The following is a 19727-nucleotide window of genomic DNA, read 5'->3' as shown; positions in this document are numbered from 1 at the left end:
CTTTTGAAATTAAGCTCAAATCAAGATTTTTCTTTTCTTGGAGTAGGGCCAACGCTCAATGAATTTCCCCCAACAAAATATGATCCCCTTTGAATGGAGTTAGGTCCATTATGATTCATGCCCATCCAATTGTCATTTCCTTTATATTATTCCGGATTGAATCCTGGGCTGGATTATTAATGTGGGTTGTGAATAATGACCCTCTCCTTTTGAATTAGGCCCACTTGTTCCTCGGCTCATAGTCCCAATCACTCAACCCAACATCGTCTCCGTCTCCATCCCTGCTACCTCTTGCGTCGTCGACAAGGGCTCTTCCATGCTCGTCATCAACAAAATGTGAGACTTGTCTTGGTCGTCTTCTTTTTCTTCTCCTTCTGGTTCTTCTTGTCTTTCTTCAATCTCTTCTTCCCCTCCTTCAGTTTCTTCTTCTTTAGCTTTTTCTTCCTCTGCCTCTTCTTCGTCTGTTTCTTCTTTGTTTTTTCCTTTCACTACTTCTTTGCGTCTTTTCTCTCCCTCTTTCTCTGGTTTGATTTCTTTTTTTCTTCTACTATGATTCCATCTTCTTCTGCGTTTTGTGCTTTTTTTGTTTTTTGTTTTCTTTAATTTTTTTTTTCAAAACTCTCTGACTTCTCTAACGCCTCATCTATAATTTTTACCATTTTCATTAACATTTCCTTAAGCTCTAAATCAGTGATTCCTCTCATGGTTTGTACCATTCAATGCTCCAACGATCTGAAGCTTTGATACCAAATTGATGAAACCCCAATTTGGATAAAGAGAAAATTCAGAATCAAACTCACAAACCGTTACAGTAAGACAAGTTTAGTAGCAAAACAGTAACAATGGCTGACATAGCCTTGAAGGAAAATGAAATAGAAATAAAAAATAAAGGATAATGGAGGGGACTTCATAGTACCCCTCTTCCCTGGAGATCCCCACGGAATCTCTTCTACCAATAACCCGCTATTACAATCAACATGCCTTCCCCTTCCCACCCACATACATTATATAGACCGTCAATCTCTCTCTTCTAACTAACTCCAAAGAACTAGACCTGGCCCATTTATCCTAGCCCATCAAATCACTATCTCGGTCTAAAAAAGGTATAAACACCATCTTCATTTCTTCCACTTTTTATTTCTACCAAGAAAGGACATTAAATTTTCAATACTCAATGGTTTATCCTATTTTTACTTTTTCTGCTTTTGATTCTAACAAGCACATCCTTGAACCATAATGGATGCCACCACCATTAGATTGTCCAATAAGAAAAGCTTCAAACAACCTTCTCATATTATTGTAGCTATCTTCTCTGCATTTTGAATCTGGAGACTGGTTTTGAATATTGAGAATCAGGAACCTGCCAAAATCAAATTCATGATTATCATAGATTTAAGACGATGATAAAACTGCAAAGCATCATGGTACAAATCAGTAAATCTACCTGTAAGGAAGTTGATCTTTGTTCTCTTGAAGTTGTTTGAACATTCTCAGCATGCTCTATGATGGAGCCTGTAAAAGCCTGCAGAAAATATTTATTCAAGAAAATTATCAGCTTCTGCACATTTTGTTGCAGGGCATTATAACTTGTGAGTGTAAAATTACCTTGCTACTATCAAATGATGGTTCTGAAGTTTGATTCGGTACCTGTAAAGGAAATAATAGTACATGTCAAGGACTAACTCAGCATGAAATCTTAAGCATTCTTTGAAACATTTTAGGTCACTGTTAAAGAGTAACGATCAAAGCACTAAGTCATCCTTTTGTTTCCAGAACCACCATACTTTTACATATTTATGCCAACTTTCAAATAGCATACTTTCAGTCTTCATTAATTCCTAACTCTAGCTTTCTCATTTAAAACTTTCCACTTCATAATTGTCACCTATATATCATGCAAATTATAACTTTGAGTCCTTCAGAGCTGTGCTATGGTTATAAACAAAGGTAATGCAGCTGAGATGTTGCAGTCTGTAGGCCTTACATCTCTTTCTGCTGATCTCAGATGTCCAACCTGGACAAATAGCGAAACTACTGATAACCTTGAGGAGCATACTTATCAGGAAGCAGGGAATTTTGTGATACTAAGAGCCATTCTAGTATGTATTGTTTAAGAGAAATGAGAATAATGAAACTGTTAGGATTCTAGAGCTTAGAGAATCCCACGAGGAAGAGAAAAAAAAAAACAAGAACAGAATGTATGAGAGGTGAGAATGGAGAATTGGGAAAAGAATGATGTATCTGTTATTGAAGATGGAATGAACAAGTAGAATACTCCTTCACAAGGGTCGCCCCCTTTACAACTGAGTTCCAAGATTCAGTCTGCTAACAATCTCTATGCACGCTTTCTCCATACAGCTTTCCCTTTATTTAACCACCCTCCTAAATACCTAACAGAATTTCCATTATAATACTAGCAACCCTGTCCAGCGGTCTTAACCTCTTTAACTTTTCTTATATACGTGATTCCATCTCCTATTTTTATCTAGCTGAAGCGTAAAAGAAAACCTCAATACAGTTCAAGGCATAAATTTTACTTCCAACTAGAAAATAAAAATTAGTTTGTTATCTCAAAGCAAAGCAATGTAGTATTTCCAATTCCATTTGGTCCCAAAGCAATATAGAACACAACACAACAGGCAAGAAACTATGATGGAAAATTCATCACAAGATATACATACCTCAATATTCGATGCAGCGGTTGCTTGAACTGTCTTCTGTTTAGGAAGTATGGGAAGCTTCTCAATACGATCAATGTATTCCACATTTTGTTCAGAACTTTTCCATCTGACAGTTCAGACACAACAGAAAAACTAATTTCAGAATAGATACAAACAACACAGATACCCATTAAGAAATACAAAAAACCAAGAAACATGTTGATGGGCCTATAATAAATAGTCCAAGCCCATTAGTATCATAGAATTAGTATATATATAAAAGTTTAGGGTGATGTTTTTGTTATGCATGAATTCAGAATTGGTTAGAGGGGAAAATTGGGAGACCTCTAGGGAACTCTTGAGCCTAGGTATTTGGTTTGAGGGGGAGTTGAGGCTTTCTAGGTTAATTTTTTGCATATTAGTGTATGTAAAAAGAGGTCATGCCTCCATTATCTCTATAATTTCAGTGTTATTTTTCTGGTTCCAACAATTTGGAATCAGAGTACTTCCGATCTAGGAGTGTTTCTGTTCGAGATCTGAATAAATAAATCAATAAATAAATAATGGATAACAAAGTGAACAGAGTGGAGAGGAGCTTGGATTGATTGGAAGCAAGCATGGATCGAGTGGAGGAAGGAATGGATCGAGTTGAGGACACTTTTCATCAACTTCAGAAAATAATTTGGACGTTAATAGAGCGCATCGATCCTTGTTTTGCAGAAGAAAAAAAGCGAGAATTAAAGAAACAAAAGTTGAAAAAAAAGAAACGAAACATAAAAAAGAATTGGAGAAGAAAAAGAAGATCAAGAAAAGAAAGCAGAAAAAAAGAACAAATCTAATAAGCAATCAGAGAAGAAAAAAAGCAGCAGCAGAAAGGCAAGACGACGAAGAAGATCAAGGGGGAAGAAAAAGAATTTCCTCTATCAATGGGTGTGACTCAAGACCAGAAGCCATTAAAGCAAAGGAGAACCTTCACCTCATGGATGATTTGGAAGAGATGATGGTGTTAGCACAATGCGTGGAGGAGAGGGAGAGCTTCCGAAGTCAGGTTGGAACAACTACAATTTGGACGGGTTAAAGGTTAGAAATTGGGTCCGGATGATATTCAACTTTGGGTAATAGGAAAAAACCAGTTGGGCTCAATTCCACCAAATTTCAGAATAGAAATGGGCCTATTCCTGTGGCCCAACATGGAACTCTACAAACTGAGGGTCCAAGTCAATCTTCTATTCTTGGGGACCCACAACTCCACATTATGTTGCTGGGATATGGAAGCAAAGGCAGGACTGATGGAGACGAAATGGGGAATGGAAGGAGCACCGGTAAAACGGGCAGCGACGACCGAAAGAGGTCACGGTTTCGACGACTTTCTCCGGAGGAAATGGCAGAGGACTTAGTCGCTTTGAAGAATAGTGGTAATTGTAACGCCCGACCACTTGCAAGCATCAACGACTATCCCCACACACTAACAAGAGACTTTTCAGCCTGCTTTGTCCTCACTCGCACACTTCTCGGGAAAACTTCCCAGGAGGTCACCCATCCCTGAATTGCTCAAAGTCAAGCACGCATCTTGTTAGTATAGGTAGTACCAATTAATTCTTATAAGCTATCATCAGCTGTGCTGTCCTATACCAGCACAATCTTTGGAATCCCTCTCTTTCCGGTGTTATTCGATTCATTCATGTACCCCCGCCGTTGGAAGCCTGCCAGGAGCCGCTCCTTGTCCGTGCCCTTGCGCACCGGCGATCACTCCCCGCCCTCGTCAGCGCCGGGATGTTACATGTCCACCAGCGTCTGCCTGGTTCGTCCTCGAACCACACCGTACTGAATGAGAAGCCCTGCTCTGATACCACTTGTAACGCCCAGCCACTTGCAAGCATCAACGACTATGCTCACACACTAACATGAGACTTTTCAGCGTACTTTGTCCTCACTCGTACACTTTCCGGGAAAACTTCCCAGGAGGTCACCCATCCTTGAATTGCTCCAAGTCAAGCACGTTTAACTGTGAAATTCTTTCGATCCGGGCTACCGAAAAGTAGATGCATCTTGTTAGTATAGGTAATACTAATTAATTCTTATAAGCTATCCTAAGCTGTGCTGTCCTATACTAGTACAATCTCTGGAATCCCTCTCTTTCCGGTGTTATTCGATTCATTCATGTACCCCTGCCGCTGGAAGCCTGCCAGGAGCCGCTCCTTGTCCGTGCCCTTGCGCATCGGCGATCACTCCCTGCCCTCGTCAGCGCCCGGGATGTTACAGTACTTCTGGTTTCAAACCACAAGGAATACTTCTAGTGATGCTGGATGTTGATACCAACAATCAAAAGTTATTAGAAGACCGCCTTTACTTAGGATTTCGACAACCAAAGTTGGAAGGTGAAGAATATATATCAGGTGTGGATGAATTTTTGGACGTTATTCATGCTCGATGGCGTAAAGCTATTGTACAGTTTGAGGATTTCCAATTGATGTGGCTTTTGAAACTCTAGAATGATATCAGGTTTGTGCATATGTTTCATTGCCCCATTTGCTAAAAATCCAAGAGACATATGTTTCAGGTGTGGGGTTTTTTCTCTTGGGCATATGCTGATTGTGGGTAAGAAAGGGTTAAGCCTAACAGGCTTAACCTTAGGGCTATTGAACCAGTCATCTTTGGGCTCCAAAGGAAATGCTACTGGCCTAAATACTCTTTTTGTTGGAGGCCCACAAATAGGGCAGAAAACTGAGCCTACAAGGAGTGGAAATATCCCCAGTTTCTTGGTCAACGAGGTTACATGAAATTGGGCGCAAGTGCAGTTTGAAAGCAAGGTGGCAATGAGATCAGACAGTTGCAATTTATTGACTTCAAGCATCACTTGTTCTGTATGCTTCAAACAATGGGATCCTGGTGGAAGCTTTTTCTGGTTACCTGTCCTCTTTATTCACCTTGAGGACAAGGTTAATTTTGAAGGGGGAGTAATAATGGGCCTATAATAAATAATCCAAGCCCATTAGTATCTTAGAATTAGTGTATATAGAAGTTTAGGGTGATGTTTCTGTTATGCATGAATTCAAAATTGGTTAGTGGGGAAAATTGGGAGACCTCTAGGGAACTCTTGAGCCTAGGTATTTGGTTTGAGGGGGAGTTGAGGCTTTCTGGGTTAATTTTTTGCATATTAGTGTATGTAAAAAGAGGCCATGCCTCCATTATCTCTATAATTTCAGTGTTATTTTTTTGGTTCCATCACATGCATACACAGAAAATGAGAGTCAATAACTAAGACTAACCTCTGACTTTAGATTCCATTACCAGGCTTGCAAACTGCATTTTGAAAAATACGGTTCATGTAATCCATTAATACTGCTGGTGCATTGGTGAGTCCAAAAGGGATTCCCAAGTACTCGTAATGACCGTATCTTGAACGAAACACGGTCTTAGGAATATTTTCCTGCTTCACCCGGATCTGATGGTATCCGAACCAAAGATCGATCTTTGAGTACACGCAAGCTCCCCTAAGTTAATCCAAAAGATAATCAATATGTGGAAGGGGATACTTATTCTTGATTGTCACCATGTTCAACTGCCTGTAATCGGTGCACAATCGCATGCTTCCATCCTTCCTTTTGACAAAGGTAACCGGTTGATGTGCCTCTGGCATATGTAGTTTTCCAAGCTAAAAATGATAAGAATTAAGTCATAAAAGAGCAGTTTATATACATATTTGCTTATTATGTTGAATTTTCCATTTCAATGATATTTCTCACCTATTTGTTATGTTTATATAGGGAGAAAGAAAGAGAAAACAAAATTTTAAAAGATTGTTGGTGCGAATCCGCACCGGTGTTGGTTCTGAGCTGCACCAGTTACCCCTGAGCCATTTTCCAGAGAAGTGGCGCGATCCCACGCCATAGTGCCGCGATCCCGCGCCAGTTTTGCAAGGCCAAGATCCAGAGTTTTGGCGCGATCCCGCTCCATAGTGGCGCAATCTCGCGCTAGTTTGCGGGAAATAACATCACCGTGCTTTTGAAGGACAATTTTGGAAGAAGCGAGAGAAGATTATAAAAGGACGCTGTGAGGGCTTTTTCAGAGGGACTTTTTGACGACGGAGGAAAACAAGGATTCCAGTAGGAGGAGAAGAGCAGAGGATTGTTCTTAGTTTCTCTTTGTAATCACATTCTTTCATCTTTATCTTTTATAATTTTATGTCAGCATGTCTATAGCTGGCTAATTTTCTTTATTGTAGTTAGGGTCACAAACCCTATGTGAACCCTTGTTACAACGAATTGATTTATAATTACTCTTTTATATATTTATATTTATCTCTACTATGTGTGTAATTTCTATCTTCTTTGTTAGAATTGATCAATCTAATAGTTGATGATAGTTTGAGGGTAAGAACCCTGATAGGAATATTGGGGTTTTTGATCTTGAAAGGGAGTAGGATAACAATTTGTATGCGTGCTAGGAATAGACGTATATATTATTGCAGATGTTTTAATTTATCGCGTTCATTGCTTAATTGTATGAGGAACATTGCAAGGAATTGGGGTTCCAATTGGGGTTAAAGGGTTAACCTTGCAAGGAATTGAGGGTTAGTTATTTAATATTTTTAGATGATAGATTATCTGATTATTTAATTAAATGAGTATTTTAAATCAATCAAGAGTAAAAGGTGGGATCATATGGTGAGTGCACTCTAGCTACAATGCCTTCTTATATTTTATAAAATCAATCTCTATTTTATTTTTCATAACAAAAATCCAAAAATACATTTTTATCTTAGTTCTTATTCTTACTGAAATCCACAATATTTTTCACATCTGTTTGAATTCTTTCCGTCTTAAAAGGAACAATTATTTGATATTCGATCACAATCCCTGTGGAGACGATACTTTTCTTATCATTATATTACTTGTGCGATCGGTACACTTGCCGGTGAGTATCAAGTTTTTGGCGCCGTTGCCGGGGATTGACATTTCTTGTATTGTATAATCTTGATCTTGAAGATTGGATTTTGTGAATATTTTTATTTTATTTTTATTTTTATTTGAAAAGTGCTACTAATCTCTTTCCTGAGTTGTATGCGAGGTAAAACTGAAGAATTTCTGTTTGATTCTGAGATTGCAAAGACTGAAAGGAGAAATAGAAAACTTGCTCGGAAAAAGCTTCAGTTCAAAGCAATTGATACTCTGTCTGAAGAGACATAGGAGATACCAGTTGAATCACCAATCATGGCAGCAAATAATGATGAAAAAAATCCACTCATGGATACTATTCTTGCTCCAGCTTTTAATAGGCCTAACTCAAGCATTGTCCAGTCGGTAATTGGTAACAATAATTGGGAGCTTAAGTCTTCCACTATTCAATTGGTGGAGAGAGCCTAGTTTGGAGGAGGGGAGAATGAAGATCCTCACAGATTCTTAGACAGATTTCTTATGGTCTGTGACTCAACCAAACATCCTCAGGTGTCCAATGATGCAATCCGGTTGCGGTTGTTCCCTTTTGCTATTAAGGGAAAGGCTCTTAGTTGGTTGGAAAGGCAGCCTGCACGTAGCATTCCTACATGGGATGATTTGTCTCAAAAGTTCTTTGCTGAGTTCTTCTCTATGGAGAGATATAATTAGATGGTGAATGATATTACCAATTTCACTCAGTTAGAGGGTGAAACTATGTGTGCAGCTTGGAACAGATTCAAGGATTTAATGAGGATGTGTCCTCATTATAACTTGACTGCTGGCAATCAAGTGAGAATCTTCTTCAACGGTTGTAAACCTAACATTTGGATGCTGCTGAATAGTGCAGCAGGTGGTACTATTAAATTCTTGAGAGCAAATGAGACTCTTGAGCTGATTGAGAGAATGGCCGCCAATGAAAATGAAGGGTTGTCATCTAAGCCTAAGAGAGGTATTCTTCAGCTGGAAGGCAATGATGTTGTGCTGGCTGAAAATAAGTTATTATCTCAGCAAATGGCAAATTTGACTTCAAGGCTTGATAAGATGCAGCTTTCTGGTGTTCAGGCTCAAGCTGTTACTGTTGTGTGTGAATATTGCCAACACAATCATGAGTCTAATGAATGTCCTTCTTTGTTGTCTTCTGATCCTCCTCAACAAATGCAAGTGAATGACATTTGGTATGATCAAAGACCTCCGCAGCAAAATGTTCCAAGAAATCAGAATTTTTCTGCTGGAAGTAGTAATTTTCAAAGGAGGGTTCAGGGAACTGGTCTTGACTTCAAATCTAACAATTTTTTGCAGCCTCCACCAATCCAAACCAAGGAACCTTCTGGTTTGGAGAAGCTAGTAGGAAAATGGCTCAATATTCTAATGCTTTCATGGAGGAGACTAGAGCCAATACAAAGAACACAAATGCATCTATCAGAAAATTGGAGAATCAAATTGGCCAACTAGCTAAATAAATTGTTGATAGAACTCCAGGTACCTTCCCTAGTAATACAATTACTAATCCAAAGGAAGATTGTATTGCTATCACAACTAGAAGTGGTAAAGTGGTGGTAGCCCCATAAAAGCCAAACATAAATGTGGAAGCTGATGAGAAGCTTAATGAGGTTGAGGAGCCAGAAAAATAAGTTGTAATTCCTTCTAAGGTTGTGAAGCCTTTTCAGAAAGGTGAAGAAGAAGAGCAACCGATTCTTGCTGAAAAGAAGAAATTTGAGATGAGTCCTGGATATGTGAGAGCTATGGCACCTTATCCTGAAAGATTCAAGCAAGATGCTCAGAAGCAACAGTATGGAAGGTTTCTTGATATTTTCAAAAAGTTGCATATAAATATCCCTTTTGCTGAAGCCTTGGCTAGCATGCCAAATTATGCCAAGTTCATGAAGGATCTATTGTCTAGGAAACATAAGCTGCAAGAATGCCAGACTGTGACACTCACTGAAGAGTGTAGTGCAAGAATACAGAAGAAGTTTCCTCCTAAGCGTCATGATCTAGGGAGCTTCAATATTCAAATTGCTATTGGTAACACTAACGTTGGCAAAGCTTTGTGTGATCTTGGGGAGAGTATAAATTTGATGCCCTTGTCTGTGTGTAAATCTTTGGGGATCTCTAAGCTTAAGCCTACTAAGATTTCCTTGCAACTTGCTGATAGATCTTTGAGGAGGCATAGTGGTATTATTGAAGATGTCCTTGTGAAAGTGGACAAATTCATATTTCCAGCAGATTTTGTGGTGTTGGACATGGAAAAGGAAACTGAAATGCCTCTTTTGTTGGGTAGACCTTTCTTGGCTACTGCTCGGGCTATGATTGATGTTGAACAAGGGAAGCTCGAGTTAAGAATGAATGATGAGACTATCACCATCAATGTCTTTGATTCTATGAGAAAATCTTCTGACAAAGGTGATTGTTTCAGACTTGATGTTTTAGAAGAAGTGGTGAAAGAAGAGAAATCTCCTAGTCAGGAGCTTGAGAAAGAACTTAAGGTTCGTGATATTGTTCCCTTTGAGGAAGAAAAAGGTGTTGTGTTGGAGGTTCTTGAGAAGAATGATTCTAACAAAGAAGTTGGTGCCCTAAAAGTAGAGTTAAAGGAGCTGCTTAAAACTCTTAAATACATCATCTTGGGTGATGGGGAGACTTACCCTGTTATCATTAATAAGGGGTTGTCTTATGAGAAGGAAAGGAGGTTGATAGAAGTTCTGAAGGAACACAAGACCGCCATAGCGTGGTCTATTTCTGATTTGAAGGGTATAGATCCTTCTTTTTGTACCCACAAAATTCTCATGGAGGATGATGTCAAACCTGTGAGGCAACCTCAAAGGAGGCTTAATCCTACAATGAAAGAGGTGGTGAGAAAGGAAGTGGTGAAGCTTCTTGATGCTGGTATGATTTACCCGATTTCATATACTGGTTGTGTAACACCCAGTATATATCCGGTAGTGTTATCATATCATATCATATTAAGCTGCGCTTAATTAAAATTGCGAAATATCTTTTTCTTTTCAATTGTGACGTCATTATACTTAGCCAAGTTGAATACTTAATTCATTTTCAAAACATTGCCTGTATGTAAATTGCAAATAAACAACTAACTGAAATACCTCATTAAATAAATAACATAAGTACGTCTCTAGTCACGGAACTACAACACGTAGACCGGACAACCTACTAAGTTATACAACTCAACTCAAGGAACTAACATAAAGTGGCATGGACAAACCCCATGCTCACCCAAATAAGGAATCAAGCCCAACATAAGTCTCAACATCAATAGCATAATAATATGGCGGAAAACATAAACAGCATCCAATCCAGACATATCAGCATAAATATAACAGCAATATCATCAGCTAAGCTCTGGCCTCCTGCCGCTAGAGGCATCAGCCCCCATATTACCTGAACCTGAAATAAGCGCCCCCAAACGTGGGGTGAGATCTCTAAACAAGAAATCTCAGTAAGACAAGGGGTCCTCAAGGATCTTCCACCCCAAGCTCACTTACATGTGCAATATAAGTTCTGAAAGCAGTACTTCAATATTAGTTCCAAAATCAGTTACAAAATTAGTGCCATGCAACAGATATTCATGTCATGTGTGTTATAACTATTCTACTGATCAGAGAAGTGTAGGAATACGTCTATTACCCACACAGTATCAGCCCATGTTGTACCAGCCCATGCTGTATTCGCCAACAGGATCGCCCCATGGCCTCCTGTGTAGGCGTCACACCACATACATATCATAAAACATTTTCACTTAACAACTCCATAGCATTTCAATAAAACAGTACATGAAAACACATCATGCATATAAACCATCCCCCCCATAGGACATGGTGGAACAAACAATGGCTAAACCGAGGACACGAAAGCTTACCTTGCAAGCTAACTATCCAATGCCAAAAGTCCACACACCGCTCAAGGCCCACAAACAGCACAATCACAATCTGTTTGTATCATAGTTTATCATCAATAATCATAGTACATAAGCTTATACATAAAGACAACACTTCTCTTTTACGTTTTACGTCTTAAGGCTTCTCACAAAGCCACAAGCTCTTAATCACTTGATTCTGACTTAGTTTAATTATTACAGAAGTTCAACTCCATCAATCTAGGGTCAACTAACCCCCAATGGCCTTCTGTATGAACAGTGCAGCTACTGTTCTTCGAAAACCCAGAATATCCGGATATTTGTTGGGGACATATCCGGATATCCATATTCAGATATAAGAAGACCCCATATCCGGATATCCCATATGCGGATATCATATTCGGATATTTTGGGACAGAATGCAGTTCTGCATTTCGTGAGATATCCTTCCCAAAGGTGACTCATTTCATGATTCCAGAAGCTTAAACATGCATTTAATGGTGTGTTTAACATTACCCAACGTTAAGTTATGATCTTTAGCCCATTACATGCATCAAGGCTTCATTTTTAACTAAGAAAACTCAAGATCAAGGTTGGTGACACTTACCCAAGCTCAAAACAGAACAACAATGGCTCTTGAAGCTCACCACACAGCCTCAAATACTCAGGCTAAGATGGTGCACGAAAATGCACTACAAGGTGGGTCCTTTCTTCCCAAAGATGACCACTTGGAGCTCCCACAACCAAGACAAAGCTCCAACCACCCAAGCAAGGAACTCAGCCCCAAAACTCTTCCCCAAACAGTACCCTCAACTCAGTAAAACTGAACCTCACCCTCATAAGACACCCACTCACGTGTTTACAAGGTGAAAGAAGAGGAAAAACAAGTAAAAGGTGACAACTTGGTCTCAAAATAGTGAAGAGAAGGCAGGGAACAATGGAGGCTGACCAGCACACACCAACCCACATACAAATGGCTGAGGATCAGCCTAGGGTTGTGTGTAAGTGGCTATTTATTACCGGTTTAAAGTTAATCACACAATATTAGCACTAATAGCTACGCTTAGTATTTTGATACCAAACTTTGGAATCTGAACCTACTCATTTTTCTAAGATTTTTCATATTTTTATTTTATTTTTCGCAGCACATTTCCGGTATGTGCTTTTTCATAGCCAGTATCAGTTCTGGCACCAGATCTCATTATTTTAACTTGAAACTCGTTTTAAAAGTCCTATATATTATTCTAGGAATATTCATGTATTTATTATAATTTTCTGGGATACTTTATCGGTATGCATTTATACCGAGTAGCAGAATCGGTATCTGCACTTTTCGTCCGAAAAGTGACTTTCAGCATTATTAACCACTTTCTATATTTATTTAAGCGTCTTAATAATTATTCGGGTCAATTATGGAATTATTTCCTGATTTCACATAATTAATTAATTAACTTCCTTAATTAACGGTGCGGGTTCTTACAGGTTGGGTAAGTCCAGTGAAGACTGTTCCGAAGAAGGGAGGCGTCACTGCGGTCCACAACGAAAAAAATGAACTAATTCTGACCAGAATTATTACTGGTGGGAGGATGTGCGTGGATTACCAGAGTTTGAATGCCGCAAAAATGAGGACCTGTGAGAGAGACACCAGGACTCTGTCTCTCCAAGAAAACAATACTTGAAAGAGGTAACCATCAGGCTCGTGACGTTAAACAAGCGCTCATTGGGAGGCAACCCAATGTAGAGTTTATTTATTTATTTTATTTTCTAGTTAGTTATTTGTTTCCTTTGAACCTCTTGCTTTGTTGACTATCTGGATTAAAATGCTGAGTTGTATGCTAAGATGCATTGACATATTATTTTCTAAATTTGATTCCAACTGTTGCTTTGTTCTGTTTTATTTTTGAGATAAAGTTGGAATCAAATCTGGGAATGGTGGTTTGCTATATACTTCCGGCTTGATTACTTGTGATCTAATTGCCCTATGGTCATATTCTGTGCATTGGGAAATTTTTCTGGTTTTCAGGGTTCACAAGCTGGAAAGTCTAAGAAAAAAAAACTGGCGGTACCAAAAGGGCTAAGACTTCTGCTTCTGCATCTTTTGATGATTTCCAGTTTTGTTCTGCGGAGGCCCAGGAAACCACCAGTTCCTCCATTTGCTGAGTCATCCCATGCTGCTGAGGGGATGACATGGAGGATTGATTATATATCCTTACTGTTGGAGATTGTCTTATTTTCAGTATTTTAGTTTATCTTTTCAGAACTTTTGCTGTTTTATTATGACCATAGGTTGATGTTATGGTCACTTAGACTATCTTTTGGTTTGTATATGTCCTCATACTCTGATATTGTGCTGCTCATACTATTATCCATCCTATGCTGGTTGTTCCATTGTGCAGTTGTGATAAGTCTTGGATTTAGTTATTGCTGGGGACAACAATTTTCTAAATCTGGGAATGGGGAAGCATTGTCATGCAGGATAGTCGCAGGAGTGGAAATGCACTTTATATCTGGGGAGATATTCTAACCTGTTTTTATTTTTATTTTTCTTAGTATTTTGATTGTTTTTGCTCATAAAAATTAAAAAAAAAAATTGGATTACATTCTGAAGCAATTCTCAGGTTTAAATGTGCTTACCCAGTTACTTGCTTGATTGAATTTTAGGAAGTATGTTGTATGACATTCTGGCATGACATTACATAGGTATAATTGGATTACATGATTGCTTGTTGTCTGAACTGATGTTGTGAAATTCTTATAATGTTTGAGGTTAATTTTCATGAGTCTATATTGATACCATAGCTGTGAGGTTTGAGCTTAAACACTGAATTTTCTTGTTGAGAGACCTCACTGTTGTAACACTTTAGAACTTGATTTGTTTCTCTGTAATGCATGCATTGGTTCAGATGATAAAGGCATTTTGTTCTTATTAGCCTATGGCCAAAATAGCCCACCCGTATGAAATTTCCCATTGTTAGCCCTTTGAGCCTGAGCTTATTTTGTTGATAAATGACCTGTTGGCCTGATTGATGGCTTAGCTTATATCCATGTGACTTACCCTGATTGAGATTGAATTACTGATGTGTTGAAAATAAACAAAGAAATTGAGGTAAGCTCCACAAAAGGTTAAGTGATTAGGGGATGTATATTTATTTGCACCCTTATAAAAAAAGAAAAAAGAAGAAGGGACAAATATGCATAAAAGGTGGGTGAAAGGAATTAATTCCCGAAATTCTGTGGAAATGTTAGTGGAGCAAAACCATTGAGTTGAATATGCTAAATTGAAAGAGTATCAGTTTTTCAATCTCATTGTTGTTTGAGCTACTATCCATATATTCCAACCCTTTTAACCTGGCCAAGATACAACCTGTGAAGTCCTTTTGATCAACTGGTGCATGTGTTTGATTATTCATTTTTAAGAATTTTGAGAATATGATCAAACTTATGGTAGTGTTATAGCTGTGTTGGATTGAGTGCTCATGATACCCTAAAACACTGAGTGTTGTGTGAATATTATTTATCTTTGTGAGGGGTAATCAATGTAGACTTGTATCTTTAAGAAGCTGATGACATTGTTGGAATTTTGTGACATTGGATTAGTCATACTTAGTATATTGTGTCTGAGAATGTCTATGTATTGTTATGCTGGATTAATTGTTTGTCTTCTGGGTTGAGTCTTGTACATTGTTGGGGAAAACAACGTTTAAATCTGGGAATGATTTGATGTGCCTCTGGCATATGTAGTTTTCCAAGCTAAAAATGATAAGGATTAAGTCATAAAAGAGCAGTTTATATACATATTTGCTTATTATATTGAATTTTCCATTTCAATGATATTTCTCACCTATTTGTTATGTTTATATAGGGAGAAAGAAGGAGAAAACGAAATTTTAAAAGCTTGTTGGCACGAATCCGCACGGGTGTTGGTTCTGAGCTGCACCAGTTCCCCCGGGGCCATTTTCCAGAGAAGTGGCGTAATCCCGCGCCATAGTGGCGCGATCTCGCTCCAGTTTGCGGGAAATAACATCACCGTGCTTTTGAAGGGAAATTTTGGAAGAAGCGAGAGAGGATTATAAAAGGACACTGTGAGGGCTTTTTCAGAGGGACTTTTTGACGACGGAGGAAAATAATGATTCCAGAAGGAGGAGAAGAGCAGAGGATTGTTCTTAGTTTCTCTTTGTAATTACATTCTTTCATCTTTATCTTTTATAACTTTATGTCAGCCATGTCTATGGCTGGCTAATTTTCTTTATTGTAGTTAGGGTCACAAACCCTATGTGAACCCTTGTCACAACGGATTGATTTATAATTACTCTTTTATATATTTATATTTATCTCTACTCTGTGCGTAATTTCTATCTTCTTTGTTAGAATTGATCAATCTAATAGTTGATGATAGTTTGAGGGTAAGAACCCTAGATAGGAATATTGAGGTTTTTGATCTTGAAAGGGAGTAGGATAACAATTTGTATGCGTGCTAGGAATAGATGTATATATTATTGCAGATGTTTTAATTTATCGCGTTCATTGCTTAATTCTATGAGGAACATTGCAAGGAATTGGGGTTCCAATTGGGGTTAAAGGGTTAACCTTGCAAGGAATTGAGGGTTAGCTATTTAATATTTTTAGATGATAAATTATCCGAGTATTTATTTAAATGAGTATTTTAAATCAATCAAGAGTAAAAGGTGGGATCATATGGTGAGTGCACTCTAGTTACAATGCCTTTTTACATTTTATAAAATCAATCTCTGTTTTATTTTTCATAAGAAAAATCCAAAAATACGTTTTTATCTTAGTTCTTATTGTTACTCAAATCCACAATATTTTTCACATCTATTTGAATTCTTTCCGTCTTAAAAGGAACGATTATTTGATATTCGATCACAATCCTTGTGGAGACGATACTTTTCTTATCATTATATTACTTGTGCGATCGGTACACTTGCCGGTGAGCATCACCGGTGCTCCCCACGGAGACACACTATGTCAGATGAAGTTCTTCGCAGAAAGGTCCTCAATATGCTTTTTCAATTTCGCTAAATCATGTGGAGATATCCGGTATGGAGCTAATGAAATAGGCCCCACACAAGGCAAAAGATCAATGGAGAACTCTATCTCCCGATGTGACAGAAACTCAGGAATCTCCTCGGGAAACACCTCAAGGAATTCCCTCACCACAGTAATGTCAGTAATATCCCCTTGTGTCCCACTCACCAAATCTTCCAACATGACATAGCTATATGCCCCTGCTCTTAAGGCTCTCCTAGCCTGAAGCACTGATAAATAAGGAAAAGAACTGGTAGTGTTATCACAATGAGACATCACCACTTGCTTTGCAAAACAATCAATCATCACAAAATTTCTGGACTGCCAATCTATACCCAAAATGGTCTCAAGGTTGACCCTGGGTAGGCAAATGAGATCTGCTAAATAATCTCTACCATTCAATTGAAATGCCACATCTCGATAAATAGATGAAGCGTCGCATTTCTCTCTAGTGGTAGTAGTAACCCGTAAAGGTGGAGAAAGCACAGAAATGGGCAACTTAAGCCCCACAGCAATCAGGTCTGTAATAAAAGAATGCATAGCACCAGAATCAAACAACACATCTACGAAACAACCACCAATGGAAATGGTACCTCTCACATGGTTCGGATCTCTATGCGACTGCCGGCGGTCTAAGGTATACACTCGACCCATAACTGGTGGTGCAGCAGGTGGTGCGGTACAGGGTGCTGAAATCATCTGTAGTGGTGTAGCTTGGGCAACTACAGCCCGAGCAACTAATGTATAGCAATTCTTGGCTAGATGGCCACTCTTTCCACACTTGTAACATAGCAGCTCACTAGTGGCACAACGTCCCACATGCTCTTTCCCGCATCTTGCACATCTAGGAGAAGAATGAGGTATGGTAAAACCCCTCTGCGGTGTAGAAGTCCTCTTGAACTTGTTGAACGGTTGTCTGGCTTGTAACTGTTTTCCCTTGCCCTTGCCGCCATACCTCTTGTCCTTCCCATGATAGGAACCACTAATTCCCTTTTCCTCAGATACCTTGGCTTTTTTAGCCTTGCTGACCACACACACATCCTCTATGTCACGACACTGCTGAATCAATGTGCCAAAGTATCTGGATGCAGCTCCAGCTATCCTGTCTGCTATCTCTTCATTCAGGCCTCTACGAAACTTAGAAGCAAAAAACTCTAGTGTAGGTCTAACAGTCCAAAAATGTGCAAATTTGGCTAGCTCATTGAACTTAGCCAGATACTCGTCCACAGTCATTGAGCCCTGTACTAGGCGCTCAAACTCATTGCTTGCGCTCTATGGCATTATATGGGAAATAATTTTCCAGAAATAGCTCCTTAAAGAATAGCCAAGTAATAATCTGGCCCTGCATGTCATATGCCTTAGAGGTATTCACCCACCACTCATGTGCATCCCCCTCTAGCATGTAAGTAGCAAACAACAGCTTTTGTGGGTCGGTGCACTGCATAACTCTGAAGATCTTGTCCAAAGACTAAAGTCATCTAGCAGCAACAATTGGATCATAGGATCCATCAAATGAAGGTGGCTTATGCTTGCGGAAGGCATTAAGCCGATGATCTATGGTCTCTTGATCCTCTACTGGCTCATAGTAGGGCTGCATCATGCACGTAAGGTGACTCACACCCTCCATGTGGCTCAGACCATCATCATCAGGAATGTGTGTCCCTCCTCCTCCATTCTCCTCCTGGTGATGAGGTGGAGGCGGTGGTGGCAGTGGCGGTGGAGGTGGTGGTGGAGAAAACTGGCCATCATTACGACCAGTCCTCATCTCCTCCAACATGACCCTCATCATGGTCATGTTCGCTAGTCGGTTCCCCTCAAGCACGTCCTCAGTAGGTTTCCTATTCGCCTCTTTCACGACATCCAATATAGGCTGGTTGGCCGCTCTAATGGCCTCCTGATCGGCTTGTCTAGCCGACTGCATCTCAGCTAATGCAGTCAGGATAGGATCGGGCTGGACCTTTGTTCGTCTCCCGAGTTCTCCTAGGAGGTGCCATAACTCTGCACTTTTTACACAAAGGATGAGTTGATCAGACCCACACAATGTGGTCACACATGCATTATCATAGCAAAAGCTAACAGAAACTCACAAGACAATTCAGAAAGACAAAGCATCTTAAGTTATTGCAATACATACATGATTTTTCCCTAGAAAGTACTCTGATACAATAAAATGTAACACCCCGTGTGCACCCGGTGTATTGAACATATAAATGGTAATAAGTGCAGCTCAATAAATGCGGAAGCAAAAAATTTCCAATTATGAATCTTATCATATTAGCCAAGTGATGTTGCTTATTATTTTTTTTAAACCGCCAGTATGTAAATTGCAATAAATAACTAAACTGAATGACCTCGTAACATAGATAATGTATAAAGTCATGGAACTACCACACGTAGACCAGACATATCCAGATACAATAATACAACTCCAGTACGAATAAACACAAATTATTCAAATAAAACAACATAGTCAATTCATGTCTCAAGTACAATAACGACATATATAAATAACAAGGCAACATGATATCCATCTATAGAAACAAAGAAGCATACATCATCTCAACTCAACTCTGGCCTCCTACTGCTAGAGGTCTCAACCTCAGGAACACCTGTACCTGAAAATGTGCCCTACACAGGGTGGGATCTTTAACAAGAAACTCAGTAAGACAAGGGGTCCTCAAGGAATCTTCCGCCCCAAGCTCACTTACAAGTATATAATAAGTTCAAAACACTAAATACAATGCATGTTCATGTTAAAGCAATATAATCGAGACAATATATCTAAATCCTCCAAAAATCATGTACTACAATTCATATATCATGTGATGTATGAAAGTGCGGTTCAACTGGCCAGAGAACAGGATAGGAATCACACACGTCTGCTACTTACCTAAACATGAGGGTCGTTGCCTCATGCTTTACACACCAGGGTCGCTGCCTGATCGTGTAAGTACCTAACATCACATCCATACATTACATCAACAAGCATATCCACATATCATTTTCATAAAAGCATACCATGCACATAAACCACCCTCCTATGGAGGTCAGTGGAACAAGCAACAGATCAATTCAAGGACCAGAAGCTTAACTGTCCAGCTAAATCCTCCCTCACGACTCGGTGTCCAGAGGGTCACAAGTAATAACAGTATCCAACAAGGTCATAAATCTATTTTCATAACATTCACATCATCAATATTCATAGTTTAGAATTTC

The 19727-nt window shown here is 39.1% G+C and overlaps 1 protein-coding gene, 1 long non-coding RNA gene and 1 other non-coding gene across 3 annotated transcripts; all 3 read right to left on the bottom strand.

Annotated features, from left to right (window-relative positions):
* Positions 1-1188: 1188 nt before the first annotated feature.
* LOC133306575 (uncharacterized) lies at positions 1189-1649 on the bottom strand. The gene is made up of 3 exons (XR_009750922.1): positions 1606-1649; positions 1445-1522; positions 1189-1360 (listed from the first exon to the last, which is right to left on the bottom strand). It is a non-coding gene; the product is annotated as an uncharacterized LOC133306575 (long non-coding RNA).
* Positions 1650-8258: 6609 nt separating this feature from the next.
* LOC133306595 (small nucleolar RNA R71) lies at positions 8259-8370 on the bottom strand. Its single transcript, XR_009750926.1, has one exon. It is a non-coding gene; the product is annotated as a small nucleolar RNA R71 (small nucleolar RNA).
* A 6982-nt stretch (positions 8371-15352) lies between these two features.
* Positions 15353-17744, bottom strand: LOC133306580 (uncharacterized). Its single transcript, XM_061506900.1, has 2 exons — positions 16623-17744; positions 15353-15496 (listed from the first exon to the last, which is right to left on the bottom strand). Exons 1-2 carry the CDS (start codon positions 17742-17744, stop codon positions 15353-15355), a joined length of 1266 nt encoding a protein of 421 aa, XP_061362884.1.
* Positions 17745-19727: the final 1983 nt, after the last annotated feature.

Source organism: Gastrolobium bilobum, unplaced genomic scaffold, assembly GCF_033153095.1.
Source record: "Gastrolobium bilobum isolate Gb01-03AN ecotype WA unplaced genomic scaffold, APGP_CSIRO_Gbil_v1 utg2911, whole genome shotgun sequence".
NCBI classification, from domain to species: domain Eukaryota; kingdom Viridiplantae; phylum Streptophyta; class Magnoliopsida; order Fabales; family Fabaceae; genus Gastrolobium; species Gastrolobium bilobum.
The sequence above is the reverse complement of the archived record's forward strand: the minus strand, read 5'-3'. Positions and strand labels throughout refer to the sequence as shown.